The sequence below is a fragment of the Oncorhynchus tshawytscha genome, unplaced genomic scaffold (genome assembly GCF_018296145.1).
Source record: "Oncorhynchus tshawytscha isolate Ot180627B unplaced genomic scaffold, Otsh_v2.0 Un_contig_65_pilon_pilon, whole genome shotgun sequence".
Taxonomy (NCBI): Eukaryota; Metazoa; Chordata; class Actinopteri; order Salmoniformes; family Salmonidae; genus Oncorhynchus; species Oncorhynchus tshawytscha.
This window is the reverse complement of record NW_024609760.1, coordinates 286,164-307,036: the sequence shown is the minus strand read 5'-3', so window position 1 is coordinate 307,036 and position 20,873 is coordinate 286,164. Positions and strand designations below refer to the sequence as shown.

Here is a 20,873-nt window from a genome sequence, read left to right as displayed (position 1 = left end):
GTCAGTCTACAGGTCGGTCTACAGGTCAGTCTACAGGTCTATACAGGTCAGTCTGCAGGTCAGTCTACAGGTCAGTCTGCAGGTCAGTCTGCAGGTCAGTCTACAGGTCAGTCTACAGCATCAGTCTACAGGTCTATACAGGTCAGTCTACAGGTCAGTCTACAGGTCTATACAGTCAACAGGAGGTGATTGGTAGACAGGACAGAAGCAGCATCAGTCTACAGGTCAGTCTACAGGTCAGTCTACAGGTCAGTCAGCAGCATCAGTCTGCAGATCAGTTTGCAGATCAGTTTGCAGATCAGTTTGCAGGTCAGTCTACAGGTCAGTCTGCAGGTCAGTCTACAGGTCAGTCTGCAGGTCAGTCTGCAGGTCAGTCTACAGGTCAGTCTACACAGGTCAGTCTACAGGTCTATACAGGTCAGTCTACAGGTCTATACAGTCAACAGGAGGTGATTTGTAGACAGGAGTGAAGCAGCATCAGTCTACAGGTCAGTCTACAGGTCAGTCTACAGGTCAGTCTACAGGTCTATACAGGTCAGTCTACAGGTCTATACAGTCAACAGGAGATCATTTGTAGACAGGAGTGAAGCAGCATCAGTTTTCAGGTCAGTCTACAGGTCAGCCTACAGGTCAGTCTACAGGTCAGTCTACAGGTCTATACAGTCAACAGGAGATCATTTGTAGACAGGAGTGAAGCAGCATCAGTTTTCAGGTCAGTCTACAGGTCAGCCTACAGGTCAGCCTACAGGTCTATACAGGTCAGTCTACAGGTCGGTCTACAGGTCAGTCTACAGGTCTATACAGGTCAGTCTGCAGGTCAGTCTACAGGTCAGTCTGCAGGTCAGTCTGCAGGTCAGTCTACAGGTCAGTCTACAGCATCAGTCTACAGGTCTATACAGGTCAGTCTACAGGTCAGTCTACAGGTCTATACAGTCAACAGGAGGTGATTGGTAGACAGGACAGAAGCAGCATCAGTCTACAGGTCAGTCTACAGGTCAGTCTACAGGTCAGTCAGCAGCATCAGTCTGCAGATCAGTTTGCAGATCAGTTTGCAGATCAGTTTGCAGATCAGTTTGCAGGTCAGTCTACAGGTCAGTCTGCAGGTCAGTCTACAGGTCAGTCTGCAGGTCAGTCTGCAGGTCAGTCTGCAGGTCAGTCTACACAGGTCAGTCTACAGGTCTATACAGTCAACAGGAGGTGATTGGTAGACAGGACAGAAGCAGCATCAGTCTACAGGTCAGTCTCTGAGGTCAGTCTGCAGGTCAGTCTACAGGTCAGTCTGCAGGTCAGTCTACAGGTCAGTCTGCAGGTCAGTCTACAGGTCAGTCTGCAGGTCAGTCTGCAGGTCAGTCTGCAGGTCAGTCTACAGGTCAGTCTACACAGGTCAGTCTACAGGTCTATACAGTCAACAGGAGGTGATTGGTAGACAGGACAGAAGCAGCATCAGTCTACAGGTCAGTCTGCAGGTCAGTCTGCAGGTCAGTCTACAGGTCAGTCTGCAGGTCAGTCAGCAGCATCAGTCTGCAGATCAGTCTGCAGGTCAGTCTACAGGTCAGTCTGCAGGTCAGTCTGCAGGTCAGTCTACAGGTCAGTCTGCAGGTCAGTCTGCAGGTCAGTCTACAGGTCTTGATTTGTAGACAGGAGTGAAGCAGCATCAGTCTACAGATCAGTCTACAGGTCAGTCTGCAGGTCAGTCTGCAGGTCAGTCTACAGGTCTATACAGTCAACAGGAGGTGATTTGTACTGTATCCACTTCTAAATGGTCATTCATAATCGATAGCAACAGTGTGTCACCAAGACAGTTACTTTCTTCAGTCATTTTTACACTTTTACATGAGGTACACATTCAGAGTACTAATATATTTTGACGGAAATCAATTGAAATGTCATAAAATGGCATTTCCTTATGAAAAAAATATTAAAAAGCCCTGTCTAACAAGGCGGGGGGGGTCTACTAAGCTATATGGAATTGTTTTAGAAAGGTCATAAAATGGCATTTCCTTTACTAAGCTATATGGAATTGTTTTTTTATTTTATTGTTTTTTTTAACCTTTATTTTACTAGGCAAGTCAGTTAAGAGCAAATTCTTACTTTCAATGACGGCCTAGGAACAGTGGGTTAACTGCCTGTTCAAGGGCAGAACGACAGATTTTGTACCTTGTCAGCTCGGGGATTTGAACTTGCAACCTTTCGGTTACTAGTCCAATGCTCTAACCACTAGGCTACACTGCCATAAAATGGCATTTCCTTACTAAGCTATATGGAATTGTTTTAAAAGGTCATAAAATGGCATTTCCTTACTAAGCTATATGGAATTGTTTTAAAAAGGTCATAAAATTGCATTTCCTTACTAAGCTAACATATGGAATTATTTCAAAAGGTCATACCAAGGAGCATTTATCTATTTGATTTAGAATTTTAAGACCCCTTGAAGTATTAAAAAAAACAAAAAAAAACAAATGGTGGAATTTTTTTATTTGACCTTACGGCTATTAGACAATAGAAACGCATTTCACTGCATGGAACAGATAACCCCCCCCAAAAAAAACATCATAAGGAAGTTTGTTCTGAAGTGTCTGTCCTATATCTAAGAGATATAAGATCAGGAAACTATTTATAATTTTTGGGTCATGTATTTTATCCCTTATTGTTGGCACTAAACTATCTCCATATATCTTCCCATTCATTTTTTAAACTCGTTTCCCGGGGACAAGACCAAGCGAGTCTTGTGAGGCTTGTTGGTGTCCCCTAGAGCAAAACAACCGTTTCGTGAGAGTACGTGTTCGTGAGAGTCTCGATTTTCCACAGAGGGGTCATATCAGTGTGTAGCCCAAACTGTTCAGACGCTACAGACAGAAGATGACAGATCGGCTGAACCGGTTTCAGATGAGTCCCGAGAGGCTTGTGGGGGTCGTAGAGCAAAACGAAGAACGCCATCGTGTTCCCGGGAGTCTCATCTGTAGGCCAAACCATTCGGGCGCTACAGACGTTTCAAATGAAGACCGATTTTCAGAATGTTTCCTGTTCTGACAAACACAGCGTCTAGCTCTGACACCTTCCACCTGCAGATGCGCGACATCGTCGACTGATACGGTGGATTGAGACGCATCCAAAGCAACAAAAAATCGACTATAGAGGGTTACAGAGGAAGGATTCGCTGTGCCGAGGACATCGACTATAGAGGGTTACAGAGGAAGGATTCGCTGTGCTGTGGACATCGACTATAGAGGGTTACAGAGGAAGGATTCGCTGTGCCGAGGACATCGACTATAGAGGGTTGCAGAGGAAGGATTCGCTGTGCTGTGGACATCGACTATAGAGGGTTACAGAGGAAGGATTCGCTGTGCCGAGGACATCGACTATAGAGGGTTACAGAGGAAGGATTCGCTGTGCTGTGGACATCGACTATAGAGGGTTACAGAGGAAGGATTCGCTGTGCCGAGGACATCGACTATAGAGGGTTACAGAGGAAGGATTCGCTGTGCTGTGGACATCGACTATAGAGGGTTACAGAGGAAGGATTCGCTGTGCTGTGGACATCGACTATAGAGGGTTACAGAGGAAGGATTCACTGTGCTGTGGACATCGACTATAGAGGGTTACAGAGGAAGGATTCGCTGTGCTGTGGACATCGACTATAGAGGGTTACAGAGGAAGGATTCGCTGTGCCGAGGACATCGACTATAGAGGGTTACAGAGGAAGGATTCGCTGTGCTGTGGACATCGACTATAGAGGGTTACAGAGGAAGGATTCGCTGTGCCGAGGACATCGACTATAGAGGGTTACAGAGGAAGGATTCGCTGTGCCGAGGACATCGACTATAGAGGGTTACAGAGGAAGGATTCGCTGTGCCGAGGACATCGACTATAGAGGGTTACAGAGGAAGGATTCGCTGTGCCGAGGACATCGACTATAGAGGGTTACAGAGGAAGGATTCGCTGTGCCGAGGACATCGACTATAGAGGGTTACAGAGGAAGGATTCGCTGTGCCGAGGACATCGACTATAGAGGGTTACAGAGGAAGGATTCGCTGTGCCGAGGACATCGACTATAGAGGGTTACAGAGGAAGGATTCGCTGTGCCGAGGACATCGACTATAGAGGGTTACAGAGGAAGGATTCGCTGTGCTGTGGACATCGACTATAGAGGGTTACAGAGGAAGGATTCGCTGTGCTGTGGACATCGACTATAGAGGGTTACAGAGGAAGGATTCGCTGTGCCGAGGACATCGACTATAGAGGGTTACAGAGGAAGGATTCGCTGTGCCGAGGACATCGACTATAGAGGGTTACAGAGGAAGGATTCGCTGTGCCGAGGACATCGACTATAGAGGGTTACAGAGGAAGGATTCGCTGTGCCGAGGACATCGACTATAGAGGGTTACAGAGGAAGGATTCGCTGTGCCGTGGACATCGACTATAGAGGGTTACAGAGGAAGGATTCGCTGTGCCGAGGACATCGACTATAGAGGGTTACAGAGGAAGGATTCGCTGTGCCAAGGACATCGACTATAGAGGGTTACAGAGGAAGGATTCGCTGTGCCAAGGACATCGACTATAGAGGGTTACAGAGGAAGGATTCGCTGTGCCGAGGACATCGACTATAGAGGGTTACAGAGGAAGGATTCGCTGTGCCGAGGACATCGACTATAGAGGGTTACAGAGGAAGGATTCGCTGTGCCGAGGACATCGACTATAGAGGGTTACAGAGGAAGGATTCGCTGTGCCGAGGACATCGACTATAGAGGGTTACAGAGGAAGGATTCGCTGTGATATTGTATGTTCATCCCTTCATACCACATATACACCTGCAAAATCATGCAGCGAAGCAACACAGAGAGAAGGGCCTCCTCTTGCTCGGATACGTCCCTTCTCTCAACCAATCAACACGGTTGGAAGAAACCCTTGTTTTGTTAAAGAAGAAGAACACGCTTAATTCTAAAGCCTCCTTGATCTGAAGCCTCCATTGTACTTCTGAGAAAGGAAGACGTGTTATTTCGTCAGCCTGTTAGATGGAGGCTTGCATCCCAGATGGCCTTCTATACCGTCTATAGGGCACTACTTTAGACGAGGACCCATAGGGCTCTGGTCAAAAGTAATGCACTACGTAGGGAATAGCCAGAATCATCAACAGAGAGCATATCTGAGCATTTTTCATACTGGTCTCCCGTGGGAATCGAACCCACAACCCTGACGTTGCAAGCTCCATGCACTACCAACTGAGCCACACAGGACTACCAGGCCAATTATTCCATGACGGAAGGCCCTATCTAGGAGTAATTAATTGATGACTAGATATTCAGATGGAAGGCCCTATCTAGGAGTAATTAATTGATGACTAGATATTCAGACGGAAGGCCCTATCTAGGAGTAATTAATTGATGACTAGATATTCAGACGGTAGGCCCTATCTAGGAGTAATTAATTGATAACCAGATATTCAGACGGAAGGCCCTATCTAGGAGTAATTAATTGATGACTAGATATTCAGACGGTAGGCCCTATCTAGGAATAATTAATTGATGACTAGATATTCAGATGGAAGGCTCTATCTAGGAGTCAATTTGTTTTGTCCAAAAACCTGTTTTTGCTTTGGGTATTGTGTGTAGATTGATCAGTGGGGGAAACGATGTGGGGGAAAACGATGTGGGGGGATGTGGGGGGACTGTGGGTTGGGAAACGATGTGGGGGGACAATGTGAGGGGGACGATGTGGGGGGACAATGTGGGGGGACAATGTGGGGGGAAACGATGTGGGGGAACGATGTGGGGGGAAACGATGTGGGGAACGATGTGGGGGAAACGATGTGGGGGGAAACGATGTGGGGGAACGATGTGGGGGGACATTGTGGGGGGAACGATGTGGGGGGGACAATGTGGGGGGGAAACTATGTGGGGGAACGATGTGGGGGGGGAAACGATGTGGGGGGAACGATGTGGGGGGAACGATGTGGGGGGAACTATGTGGGGAAACGATGGGGGGAACGATGTGGGGGGAACGATGTGGGGGGAACTATGTGGGGGGGTTGGGGAACGATGTGGGGGAACGATGTGGGGGGGGGACTATGTGGGGGGAACGATGTGGGGGGAACGATGTGGGGATGTACTATGTGGGGGGGGGAACAAAAAATCAAGGGGTCTGAATACTTTCTGAATGCACTGTACATATATGTTGTTGTTGTTGTTGTTGTTGTTGTTGTTTACTCCGTTCCTGGCACCGTACGACGGTACTGTTCCTGGGTGGTAAAACTCCTTGTACGCTGGAATGCAGTCCAGAAAAACCAAATGATTTACTAGGTGTTGGTTCTGTGCCTTCGGAGAAGAAGCGGATAGCCTTCAGGTGATAACTAGTTGTTATCTACCTGATCTGGGACAGGTGTGGGACAGGTGTGTGAACTAGTAGTTGTTCTCTACCTGATCTGGGACAGGTGTCTGAACTAGTTGTTATCTACCTGATCTGGGACAGGTATTGGACAGGTGTGTGAACTAGTAGTTGTTCTCTACCTGATCTGGGACAGGTGTCTGAACTAGTTGTTATCTACCTGATCTGGGACAGGTGTCTGAACTAGTTGTTATCTACCTGATCTGGGACAGGTGTTGGACAGGTGTGTGAACTAGTAGTTGTTCTCTACCTGATCTGGGACAGGTGAGGGACAGGTGTCTGAACTAGTAGTTGTTCTCTACCTGATCTGGGACAGGTGTCTGAACTAGTAGTTGTTCTCTACCTGATCTGGGACAGGTGAGGGACAGGTGTCTGAACTAGTAGTTGTTCTCTACCTGATCTGGGACAGGTGTTTGAACTAGTAGTTGTTCTCTACCTGATCTGGGACAGGTGTCTGAACTAGTTGTTATCTACCTGATCTGGGACAGGTGTTTGAACTAGTAGTTGTTCTCTACCTGATCTGGGACAGGTGTCTGAACTAGTTGTTCTCTACCTGATCTGGGACAGGTGTGTGAACTAGCTGTTCTCTACCTGATCTGGGACAGGTGTGTGAACAAGCTGTTCTCTACCTGATCTGGGACAGGTGTGTGAACTCGAGGCCCACAGCGTTGGTGTGTCCGTCTGTCATCTGCAGCCGCAGCATCCTGGGGGCTCCCTGAGACTCCTCATTATCCTTGGGAGCCGAGACGTTCCTCACCTTCTGAACCTGCAGCACACACGGACCCTCCAACTGAGGGTGGGTACGGGTGAGGAAAAGATGAAAGACAGTGGTCGTGTTAATTAGGGCACACTGTAGCAAAAAAAACTTTTTTTACAGCCAGAGAGTGAGTTAGGGGTCCGTATTCATTAGGCACCAAACGGATCAAAACAGACAAAGCGAGAGGGGGGGCTGAACTTGTCCAATAAGGACATTTTTTTTTTTTTTGTTTGTTGCAGGAAAGACATCAGCCTTGTAACCACGACAACGTCACCAGATGGTTCCAGCTTCAATAACTGCTCCTCTGGGATGAATAAGGTTGATTGAATTGAGCTACTCCTCGCCGTCTCCTCGCTCAAATGGACCTTACTGCTTTTACAGTTGAAGTCGGGAAGTTTACATACACTTAGGTTGGGAGTCATTACAACTAGTTTACACACACTTAGGTTGGAGTCATTACAACTAGTTTACACACACTTAGGTTGGAGTCATTACAACTAGTCTACATACACTTAGGTTGGAGTCATTACAACTAGTTTACACACACTTAGGTTGGAGTCATTACAACTAGTGTACATACACTTAGGTTGGAGTCATTACAACTAGTTTACACACACTTAGGTTGGAGTCATTACAACTAGTTTACACACACTTAGGTTGGAGTCATTACAACTAGTTTACACACACTTAGGTTGGAGTCATTACAACTAGTTTACATCCACTTAGGTTGGAGTCATTACAACTAGTTTACATCCACTTAGGTTGGGAGTCATTACAACTAGTTTATATACACTTAGGTTGGAGTCATTACAACTAGTTTACATCCACTTAGGTTGGAGTCATTACAACTAGTTTACATCCACTTAGGTTGGAGTCATTACAACTAGTGTACATCCACTTAGGTTGGAGTCATTACAACTAGTGTACATCCACTTAGGTTGGAGTCATTACAACTAGTTTACATCCACTTAGGTTGGGAGTCATTACAACTAGTGTACATCCACTTAGGTTGGAGTCATTACAACTAGTGTACATCCACTTAGGTTGGAGTCATTACAACTAGTGTACATCCACTTAGGTTGGAGTCATTACAACTAGTTTACATCCACTTAGGTTGGAGTCATTACAACTAGTTTACATCCACTTAGGTTGGGAGTCATTACAACTAGTTTATATACACTTAGGTTGGAGTCATTACAACTAGTTTATATACACTTAGGTTGGAGTCATTACAACTAGTTTACATCCACTTAGGTTGGGAGTCATTACAACTAGTGTACATCCACTTAGGTTGGAGTCATTACAACTAGTTTACATCCACTTAGGTTGGGAGTCATTACAACTAGTTTATATACACTTAGGTTGGAGTCATTACAACTAGTTTACATCCACTTAGGTTGGAGTCATTACAACTAGTTTACATCCACTTAGGTTGGAGTCATTACAACTAGTGTACATCCACTTAGGTTGGAGTCATTACAACTAGTTTACATCCACTTAGGTTGGAGTCATTACAACTAGTTTACATCCACTTAGGTTGGGAGTCATTACAACTAGTTTATATACACTTAGGTTGGAGTCATTACAACTAGTTTATATACACTTAGGTTGGAGTCATTACAACTAGTTTACATACACTTAGGTTGGAGTCATTACAACTAGTTTACGCACACTTAGGTTGGAGTCATTACAACTAGTGTACACACACTTAGGTTGGAGTCATTACAACTAGTTTATATACACTTAGGTTGGAGTCATTACAACTAGTTTATATACACTTAGGTTGGAGTCATTACAACTAGTTTACACACACTTAGGTTGGAGTCATTAAAACTAGTTTATATACACTTAGGTTGGAGTCATTAAAACTCCTTTTTCAACCACTCCACACATTTCTTGTTAACAAACTATAGTTTTGGCAAGTCGTTTAGGACATCTACTTTGTGCACGACACAATTAATGTTTCCAACAATTGTTTACAGACAGATTATTTCACTTATATTTCACTGTATCACAATTCCAGTGGGTCAGAAGTTTACGTACACTAAGTTGACTGTGCCTTTAAACAGCTTGGAAACTTCCAGAAAATGATGCCATGGCTTTAGAAGCTTCTGATAGGCTAATTGACATCACTTGAGTCAATTGGAGGTGTACCTGTGGATGTATTTTAAGGCCTACCTTCAAACTCAGTGCCTCTTTGCTTGACATCATGGGAAAATCAAAAGAAATCAGTCAAGACCTCAGGAAAAAATTGTAGACCTCCACAAGTCTGGTTCATCCTTGGGAGCAATTTCCAAATGCCTAAAGATACCACGTTAATCTGTACAAACAATAGTACGCAAGTATAAACACCATGGGACCACGCAGACATCATACCGCTCAGGAAGGAGATGAGCTCTGTCTCCTAGAGATGAAGGTCCTTTGGTGCAAAAAGTGCACACCAATCCCAAAACAACAGCAAAGGACCTTGTGAAGATGCTGGAGGAAACCGGTACAAAAATATCTATATCCACAGTAAAACAAGTCCTATATCGACATAACCTGAAAGGCCGCTCAGCAAGGAAGAAGCCACTGCTCCAAAATTGCCATAAAAAAGCCAGACTGACCTCAATCATATTGAAAATCTGTGGGCAGAACTGAAAAAGCGTGTGTGCGAGCAAGGAGGCCTACAAACCTGACTCAGTTACACCTGCTCTGTCAGGAGGAATGGGCCAAAATTCACCCATCTTATTGTGGGAAGCTTGTGGAAGGCTACCCATAACGTTTGACCCAAGTTAAACAATTTAAAGGCAATGCTACCAAATACTAATTGAGTGTATGTAAACTTCTGACCCACTGTGAATGTGATGAAAGAAATAAAAGCTCAAATAAATCACTCTCTCTACTATTATTCTGACATTTCACATTCTTAAAATAAAGTGGTGATCCTAACTGACCTAAGACAGGGAATTTTTGCTAGGATGAAATGTCAGGAATTGTGAAAAACTGAGTTTAAATGTATTTGGCTAAGGTGTATGTAAACTTCTGACTTCAACTGTAAGTACCTGACCTTCCTTAACAATCATGTACCTGACCTTCCTTAACTATCATGTACCTGACCTTCCTTACCGGTCATATACCTGACCTTCCTTAACGATCATATACCTGACCTTCCTTAACGGTCATGTACCTGACCTTCCCAATCATGTACCTGGCTTCCTTAACGATCATGTACCTGACCTTCCTTAACAATCATGTACCTGACCTTCCTTAACTATCATGTACCTGACCTTCCTTACCGGTCATATACCTGACCTTCCTTAACGATCATATACCTGACCTTCCTTAACGGTCATGTACCTGACCTCCCTTAACGGCCATGTACCTGACCTTCCTTACCGGTCATGTACCTGACCTTCCTTAACGATCATATACCTGACCTTCCTTAACGATCATATACCTGACCTTCCTTAACGGTCATGTACCTGACCTTCCTTAACGCTTAAGTACCGTTAAACAGAGTGTGTTTGTTCTTCAGGTCCATACTGTAAACAGAGAAGTGGCAACTAAAGCGCCATAAAGAAATAACACTACTCAGATGGTTCTTTTCACAGCTCTGGTTCTGGTTCCCTCGTTTACATTCAACTGAGGTTTACACGTCCCAATTAAAATAGTTTCTGGGCCCCAAGAGCTGGCATTCTGCGGCATATTCAATCACCTCTTTGTAAATGCAGTACATATTAATTGCAGTCTAGTGATAACCAACTCTGGGAAAAGAACCAAGCAAAGATAATAATAACTTAATGCAGACAGACTGAGAAATTCTGAATCATCAGCATTGATGGCACTTCCCCCGTTAAGACTAATGCAGAGTGGGAGTTGTACTTACCTGAAAGGAGTGCAATATCTTGTACAGAGCCTTAGGAGGACCGTGGGTTATTAGCTCTCTGAGGACCGTGGGTTATTAGCTCTCTGAGGGCCGTGGGTTATTAGCTCTCTGAGGACCGTGGGTTATTAGCTCTCTGAGCTTTAGGAGGACCGTGGGTTATTAGCTCTCTGAGGACCGTGGGTTATTAGCTCTCTGAGCTTTAGGAGGACCGTGGGTTATTAGCTCTCTGGGGACCGTGGGTTATTAGCTCTCTGAGCTTTAAGAGGACGGTGGGTAATTAGCTCTCTGAGGACCGTGGGTTATTAGCTCTCTGAGCTTTAGGAGGACCGTGGGTTATTAGCTCTCTGAGGACCATGGGTTATTAGCTCTCTGAGGACAGTGGGTTATTAGCTCTCTGAGCTTTAGGAGGACCGTGGGTTATTAGCTCTCTGAGGACCGTGGGTTATTAGCTCTCTGAGCTTTAGGAGAACCGTGGGTTATTAGCTCTCTGGGGACCGTGGGTTATTAGCTCTCTGAGCTTTAAGAGGACGGTGGGTAATTAGCTCTCTGAGGACCGTGGGTTATTAGCTCTCTGAGCTTTAGGAGGACCGTGGGTTATTAGCTCTCTGGGGACCGTGGGTTATTAGCTCTCTGAGGACCGTGGGTTATTAGCTCTCTGAGCTTTAAGAGGACCGTGGGTTATTAGCTCTCTGAGGACCGTGGGTTATTAGCTCTCTGAGCTTTAGGAGGACCGTGGGTTATTAGTTCTCTGAGGACCGTGGGTTATTATCTCTGAGGACCGTAGGTTATTAGCTCTCTGAGCTTTAGGAGGACCGTGGGTTATTAGCTCTCTGAGCTTTAGGAGGACCGTGGGTTATTGCCTCTCTGAGCTTTAGGAGGACCGTGGGTTATTAGCTCTGAGGACCGTGGGTTATTAGCTCTCTGAGCTTTAAGAGGACCGTGGGTTATTAGCTCTCTGAGCTTTAGGAGGACCACAGGTTATTAGCTCTCTGAGGACTGTGGGTAATTAGCTCTATGTGCTTTAGGAGGGCCGTGGGTTATTAGCTCTCTGAGGACCGTGGGTTATTAGTTCTCTGAGGACCGTGGGTTATTAGCTCTCTGAGCTTTAGGGGGACCGCAGGTTATTAGTTATCTGAGGACCGTGGGTTATTAGCTCTCTGAACTTTAGGAGGACCGTGGGTTATTAGCTCTCTGAGCTTTAGGAGGACCGTGGGTTATTTCTCTCTGAGCTTTATGACCGTGGGTTATTAGCTCTCTGAGCGTTAGGAGGACCGTGGGTTATTAGCTCTCTGAGGACCGTGGGTTATTAGCTCTATGGGCTTTAGGAGGACCGTGGGTTATTAGCTCTCTTTGCTTTAGGAGGACCGTGGGTTATTAGCTCTCTTTGCCATCATCTGTGGCTTTTTCTCAGTTGAACTCAGTGCAACTCCCCACATGGCTGAAGGAAGGAATGAAGGCATTTTAAAGCTGGTGTGACAGAGACATCTAGTGGCCTTTGGAAGTAGTGCATTTTTCTGTATTTCTCAAACGTGCACAGGACAGTGTAACCAAACAGAGTATCAAACCCGGGTCAGGTGCATGTTGTTTTCAAGGCTGAGATAAATAGCCCACTGAGCTAAAGCCTAGGAATTAGCTTTCTATGTAGCCATGTGTCTTCAGCATGGTTACTCACCATAGCAGTCTAGCTTGACTAACCTCCATCCACTATTAGACAATCCTGTTGGTTCTAGCTTTGTTCTTGTTCTGTATCGGATCATTATGATAGGATCTCTGACAGTTTCTCTGACCCTTTGGCGTACACATATCTGTGCTAACACACACACACACACACACACACACACACACACACACAATGCCTCACCTTCTCCACCCGGCCACTGTTGATGTCCGCAGGGAGAAACTTCCTGCCAATAGGCCTCAGGTCACTCTGTAGAGATAGTCACAGAGAGAGACAGGGGCGGAGAGGTAAGCAACACTTATCCCAACCAACATATTAGGCAGACAATGAGATGACCTGTAGTCAACCTCGAGATGCATAACTGAAAGCAATGTAGAGAAACCTGTTTTTAAAGCACTGGCAAATATTGGCTTGAATCTTGATTCACGTCTCTCAGAGGGCAAGAGCACACCCCTAGTCTGATTGGCAGGGTAGCCTAGTGGTTAGACTGTAGAGGCGGCAGGGTAGCCTAGTGGTTAGAGTGTAGAGGCGGCAGGGTAGCCTAGTGGTTAGAGTGTAGAGGCGGCAGGGTAGCCTAGTGGTTAGAGTGTAGAGGTGGCAGGGTAGCCTAGTGGTTAGAGTGTAGAGGCGGCAGGGTAGCCTAGTGGTTAGAGTATAGAGGTGGCAGGGTAGCCTAGTGGTTAGAGTGTAGAGGCGGCAGGGTAGCCTAGTGGTTAGAGTGTAGAGGTTGCAGGGTAGCCTAGTGGTTAGAGTGTAGGGCGGCAGGGTAGCCTAGTGGTTAGAGTGTAGAGGCGGCAGGGTAGCCTAGTGGTTAGAGTGTAGAGGCGGCAGGGTAGCCTAGTGGTTAGAGTGTAGAGGCGGCAGGGTAGCCTAGTGGTTAGAGTGTAGAGGTGGCAGGGTAGCCTAGTGGTTAGAGTGTAGAGGCGGCAGGGTAGCCTAGTGGTTAGAGTGTAGAGGTTGCAGGGTAGCCTAGTGGTTAGAGTGTAGAGGCGGCAGGGTAGCCTAGTGGTTAGAGTGTAGAGGCGGCAGGGTAGCCTAGTGGTTAGAGTGTAGAGGCGGCAGGGTAGCCTAGGGGTTAGAGTGTAGAGGTTGCAGGGTAGCCTAGTGGTTAGAGTGTAGAGGCGGCAGGGTAGCCTAGTGGTTAGAGTGTAGAGGCGGCAGGGTAGCCTAGTGGTTAGAGTGTAGAGGAGGCAGGGTAGCCTAGTGGTTAGAGTGTAGAGGCGGCAGGGTAGCCTAGTGGTTAGAGTGTAGAGGCGGCAGGGTAGCCTAGTGGTTAGAGTGTAGAGGCGGCAGGGTAGCCTAGTGGTTAGAGTGTAGAGGCGGCAGGGTAGCCTAGTGGTTAGAGTGTAGAGGCGGCAGGGTAGCCTAGTGGTTAGAGTGTAGAGGCGGCAGGGTAGCCTAGTGGTTAGAGTGTAGAGGCGGCAGGGTAGCCTAGTGGTTAGAGTGTAGAGGCGGCAGGGTAGCCTAGTGGTTAGAGTGTTGGACTAGTAACCGGAAGGTTGCAAGTTCAAACCCCCCAGCTGACAAGGTACAAATCTGTCGTTCTGCCCCTGAAAAGGCCCACTGTTCCTAGGCCGTCATTGAAAATAAGAATTTGTTCTTAACTGACTTGCCTAGTTAAATAAAGGTAATAAAAATTAAATCAAACTGTAATGTACAATTAATTGGTATAGACAGCCAGACGTGTACAAATGTTCCTTACAAGCCAGAATGTTTAATACAATGACATTTGAACTTACTCTCCCCGTTTGTCTCTTCCCTAGCTCGAGATTTGAGACAAAATATCCACAGGAAGGTCTTGTTTACCTGACATCGTAGAGAGCCGGTGGGTATGTGGTTTGGTACTGAGGTAAAGTGAGTTTTATATTGGATATTTGGATTCCAATCTTCAAAAAAAAAAAAAAGATTCAGAATATACCATTTTCATTGTCACGGCATACTTGGTTCAATAGCTGTTGGCAGAATATACCATTTTCATTGTCACGGCATACTTGGTTCAATAGCTGTTGACAGAATATACCATTTTCATTGTCACAGCATACTTGGTTCAATAGCTGTTGACAGAATATACCATTTTCATTGTCACGGCATACTTGGTTCAATAGCTGTTGACAGAATATACCATTTTCATTGTCACGGCATACTTGGTTCAATCGCTGTTGACAGAATATACCATTTTCATTGTCACGGCATACTTGGTTCAATCGCTGTTGACAGAATATACCATTTTCATTGTCACGGCATACTTGGTTCAATCGCTGTTGACAGAATATACCATTTTCATTGTCATGGCATACTTGGTTCAATCGCTGTTGACAGAATATACCATTTTCATTGTCACGGCATACTTGGTTCAATAGCTGTTGACAGAATATACAATTTTCATTGTCACAGCATACTTGGTTCAATAGCTGTTGACAGAATATACCATTTATTGTCACGGCATACTTGGTTCAATAGCTGTTGACAGAATATACCATTTTCATTGTCACGGCATACTTGGTTCAATCGCTGTTGACAGAATATACCATTTTCATTGTCATGGCATACTTGGTTCAATCGCTGTTGACAGAATATACCATTTTCATTGTCACGGCATACTTGGTTCAATCGCTGTTGACAGAATATACCATTTTCATTGTCATGGCATACTTGGTTCAATCGCTGTTGACAGAATATACCATTTTCATTGTCACGGCATACTTGGTTCAATCGCTGTTGACGAGAGATTCTGGGCTTTGAGCACACTAAAAAGTCACTTAAACCAATACTTTCCTGTGGAGATTTTGTCTCAAATTTAGACCAGCGGAAGGACAAACCACACAAACCAACCGGTAGAGTCAAAGTTTACATGTCAATTTAATCAACATTCTGGCTTGTAAAGGAACATTTACACCATTGTGCTCACAAATGACCCAGAGGCTGTATATACCAATTAAGTGTGTACTACAGCCTGATTATTCAGACTCGATTGTCGTAAAGCATTGGCTGGAGGGGACAGGGGGAAGTGTGCAAGTACAAACAATGGTGGAGAATTGGAATGCAGCCATATCAGTGTGACTTTCATTTATCTGACATACCGGTAAACCATTCAATAAGCAATATGCAAAGCAATGTAGAGTAAAAACCTGTTTAAACGAGGTCGACTGTAAGCACAACGTCTCTTTTCTACTCAAACCCCCCTGGGGTCAGTTAAATGTACATCTACACAGGTGAAAGGGGGGAAAAGTTTTTTTTGTTTTGTTGGTATACTAGAAGAGAGATGTGAGAATACGAGCTACTTACATTGAGTGCAATGCGAATAATGTAATTAGCCGAGGGGTTCTCAGAAGTGCCTTTCAACTCCTCTACTCCTTCGTCTGTAAGGTACCTGTGTAGGAGGTCAACCAAAAGAAAGGGCTCACATATCAATGGCGTAACCAATGCACTGTGGTTATCAAACAACAACACTCCTGCTAGCCACAGTGAACAAACACATAGCCAGCCAACTCGCATATCACTCGAGTGTACTTAAATAACGTAGCTAACAACTGACTAGCAGATCAACTTTGAAGATATATTAATAGCTAGCTACAGTAATGTAGAGCTAGCTACAGTAATGTAGAGCTAGCTACAGTAATGTAATGTAGAGCTAGCTACAGTAATGTAGAGCTAGCTACAGTAATGTAGAGCTAGCTACAGTAATGTAGAGCTAGCTACAGTACAGTAATGTAATGTAGAGCTAGCTACAGTACAGTAATGTAGAGCTAGCTACAGTACAGTAATGTAATGTAGAGCTAGCTACAGTAATGTAGAGCTAGCTACAGTACTGTAGAGCTAGCTACATTACAGTAATGTAATGTAGAGCTAGCTACAGTAATGTAGAGCTAGCTACAGTACAGTAGTGTAGAGCTAGCTACAGTAATGTAGAGCTAGCTACAGTACAGTAATGTAGAGCTAGCTACAGTACAGTAGTGTAGAGCTAGCTACAGTAATGTAGAGCTAGCTACAGTACAGTAATGTATAGCTAGTTACAGTACAGTAGTGTAGAGCTAGCTACAGTACTGTAGAGCTAGCTACAGTACAGTAGTGTAGAGCTAGCTACAGTACAGTAGTGTAGAGCTAGCTACAGTACAGTAGTGTAGAGCTAGCTACAGTAATGTAGAGCTAGCTACAGTACAGTAGTGTAGAGCTAGCTACAGTACAGTAGTGTAGAGCTAGCTACAGTACAGTAGTGTAGAGCTAGCTACAGTACAGTAATGTATAGCTAGTTACAGTACAGTAATGTATTGCTAGCTACAGTAATGTAGAGCTAGCTACAGTACAGTAGTGTAGAGCTAGCTACAGTACAGTAGTGTAGAGCTAGCTACAGTAATGTATTGCTAGCTACAGTACAGTAGTGTAGAGCTAGCTACAGTAATGTATTGCTAGTTACAGTACAGTAGTGTAGAGCTAGCTACAGTAATGTATAGCTAGCTACAGTACAGTAGTGTAGAGCTAGCTACAGTAATGTAGAGCTAGCTACAGTACAGTAGTGTAGAGTTAGCTACAGTAATGTAGAGCTAGCTACAGTACAGTAATGTAATGTAGAGCTAGCTACAGTAATGTAGAGCTGGCTACAGTAATGTAGAGCTAGCTACAGAACAGTAATGTAGAGCTAGCTACAGTACAGTAGTGTAGAGCTAGCTACAGTACAGTAATGTATTGCTTGCTACAGTACAGTAATGTAGAGCTAGCTAGCTACAGTACAGTAGTGTAGAGCTAGCTAGCTACAGTACAGTAGTGTAGAGCTAGCTAGCTACAGTACAGTAGTTTAGAGCTAGCTACAGTACAGTAGTGTAGAGCTAGTTACAGTACAGTAGTGTAGAGCTAGCTACAGTAATGTAGAGCTAGCTACAGTACAGTAGTGTAGAGCTAGCTACAGTACAGTAATGTATTGCTAGTTACAGTACAGTAGTGTAGAGCTAGCTACAGTAATGTAGAGCTAGCTACAGTACAGTAGTGTAGAGCTAGCTACAGTAATGTAGAGCTAGCTAGTTACAGTACAGTAGAGCTAGCTACAGTACAGTAATGTAGAGCTAGCTAGCTACAGTACAGTAGTGTAGAGCTAGCTACAGTAATGTAGAGCTAGCTAGTTACAGTACAGTAGAGCTAGCTACAGTACAGTAGTGTAGAGCTAGTTACAGTAATGTAGAGCTAGCTACAGTACAGTAGTGTAGAGCTAGCTACAGTACAGTAGTGTAGAGCTAGAGCTAGCTAGTTACAGTTACAGTAGTGTAGAGCTAGCTACAGTAATGTAGAGCTAGCTAGTTACAGTACAGTAGAGCTAGCTACAGTAATGTATAGCTAGCTACAGTACAGTAGTGTAGAGCTAGCTACAGTACAGTAGTGTAGAGCTAGCTACAGTACAGTAATGTAGAGCTAGCTACAGTACAGTAATGTAGAGCTAGCTACAGTACAGTAATGTATTGCTAGTTACAGTACAGTAGTGTAGAGCTAGCTACAGTAATGTATTGCTAGCTACAGTACAGTAATGTATAGCTAGCTACAGTACAGTAGTGTAGAGCTAGCTACAGTAATGTAGAGCTAGCTAGTTACAGTACAGTAGTGTATAGCTAGCTACAGTACAGTAGTGTAGAGCTAGCTACAGTAATGTAGAGCTAGCTAGCTACAGTACAGTAGTGTAGAGCTAGCTACAGTAATGTAGAGCTAGCTAGTTACAGTACAGTAGAGCTAGCTACAGTACAGTAGTGTAGAGCTAGTTACAGTAATGTAGAGCTAGCTACAGTACAGTAATGTATTGCTAGTTACAGTACAGTAGTGTAGAGCTAGCTACAGTAATGTATTGCTAGTTACAGTACAGTAGTGTAGAGCTAGCTACAGTAATGTAGAGCTAGCTACAGTAATGTAGAGCTAGCTACAGTACAGTAATGTAGAGCTAGCTACAGTACAGTAATGTATTGCTAGCTACAGTACAGTATTGTAATGTAGAGCTAGCTACAGTACAGTAGTGTAGAGCTAGCTACAGTAATGTATTGCTAGCTACAGTACAGTAATGTATTGCTAGCTACAGTACAGTAGTGTAGAGCTAGCTTGCTAGCTACTAAGCTTCAAATGAGCATACACGGCCTTGTTAGTTAGCATATCAAAGCTAAACATGCTAAAAATAATTGACAGCAATGTGCTAGACAAATTCACAACATCAACATGCTAAAATAACAATTATTAGCTACTGTTTACCAGTCCGTAGGCCAGAAATGTCATATATCTATCTACATTATCACAGGCATCACATGTATGTGAGATCCTAAATGAGGTGTTCACTAGAAAAGCTAAAAGCTATGCTAGCAAAGTGAAGGTGTAATGTAGCTAGCTAGCTAGCACATTAGCCACAAGCTACCCACCAGCCTTCTTTAGTGAGGGCTAAGTTGATTTCAGCCATTTTCTTTCCAAATAAAAAAATAAATAGTATCAAAATGCAAATATAGTCGATGAACTATTTCATTTGTGGATTATCCATTGTTTTTTTTTAAATCTTTAATAATTAATCCGATAATCAATGAGTTTAGCCGGATATTTTTAGCGTTTTGCCGGACTAAAAACAAATGACCTGCGGTTGGAAGAGAGGTCAAAGTTGAATCTGATAGTCGTCGGCAAAGAGGGAAGGAAGAAAAACAGCAGCCCCAGTGGCAAAGACAGTCACTGTATCTCCGGTGCTTTGAGCAATCCAATGATCTATCTACTACACTCTGTGAAATATAATAATATTAGTTTCAATGTTTCACTATCAACATTGTTCCCCCTCTCCCTTTAAAACTGCCGATACACTCTTAGAACGGTTTTAGAACGGTTATGAGCACAAGCACATTTTTATTTCACTTTTATTTAACCCGGTAGGCAAGTTGAGAACAAGTTCTCATTTACAATTGCGACCTGGCCAAGATAAAGCAATGCAGTTCGACGTATACAACAACACAGAGTTACACATGGACTAATACAAACACACAAGTCAATAAGACTGGTTTTAATGTCTATGGTCACTGATTGCAAAGAGGCCTGGGGTTGAGTCCCGGGTCGGTCTGCACCCAGAATTAGCTACAACGTTCTTCTGCATAATTTAGGTCGAACACCTTGCATAGCCTAGTTTAGGAAGTCTAACATCTAGGCCTATATAACGAAAGAGAATTTAAGAATTAGGGGGTAACTAAAAATCCAGTAGAATGCATGGGTAAAATCACTGGGGAAGCCAAGCCAGAAAAAAAGACACATTACAACCTGTGTGTTGTGATAATTGCGTTGTTACCTCTATAACCTGTTAGTTCATATGCCTCTATAACCTGTTAGTTCATATGCCTCTATAACCTGTTAGTTCATATGCCTCTATAACCTGTTAGTTCATATGCCTTACTTCTGTAACCTGTTAGTTCATATGCCTCTATAACCTGTTAGTTCATATGCCTCTATAACCTGTTAGTAACCTGTTAGTTCATATGCCTCTATAACCTGTTAGTTCATATGCCTCTATAACCTGTTAGTTCATATGCCTCTATAACCTGTTAGTTCATATGCCTCTATAACCTGTTAGTTCATATGCCTCTATAACCTGTTAGTTCATATGCCTCTATAACCTGTTAGTTCATATGCCTCTATAACCTGTTAGTTCATATGCCTCTATAACCTGTTAGTTCATATGCCTCTATAACCTGTTAGTTCATATGCCTCTATAACCTGTTAGTTCATATGTCTCTATAACCTGTTAGTTCATATGCCTCCTATAACCTGTTAGTTCATATGCCTCTATAACCTGTTAGTTCATATGCCTCTATAACCAGTTAGTTCATATGCCTCTATAACCTGTTAGTTCATATGCCTCTATAACCTGTTAGTTCATATGCCTCTATAACCTGTTAGTTCATATGCCTCTATAACCTGTTAGTTCATATGCCTCTATAACCTGTTAGTTCATATGCCTCTATAACCTGTTAGATCATATGCCTCTATAACCTTTTAATGACAATTCAGGCACTCCAGAATGTAATTTTACTCTTTACTTTGCATATAAAATGAAAGAGAGAGAGAAAAGGTTCATGTTAATATAAATATCTATATTTGTATTCATTAGTAATAATTTTCTTTGAACATATTTTTCTATAATAACACCAGTACCGGAAACACCAGTGACAAATCTTCAGAGAATATAGAATATCTAA

General features: G+C 43.9%; 1 protein-coding gene across 1 annotated transcript in view; it reads right to left on the bottom strand.

The window, feature by feature from the left end:
• The window catches only part of LOC121845766 (tudor domain-containing protein 3-like), a 48,083-nt gene extending 28,776 nt beyond the window's left edge, over positions 1-19,307 (bottom strand). Inside the window, 4 exon segments of the mRNA XM_042317655.1 lie at positions 7,011-7,171; positions 12,868-12,933; positions 15,970-16,054; positions 19,068-19,307. Coding sequence (XP_042173589.1) covers positions 7,011-7,171; positions 12,868-12,933; positions 15,970-16,054; positions 19,068-19,105 — 350 coding nt within the window. The 5' untranslated portion in view covers positions 19,106-19,307.
• Between the last annotated feature and the right edge of the window lie 1,566 nt (positions 19,308-20,873).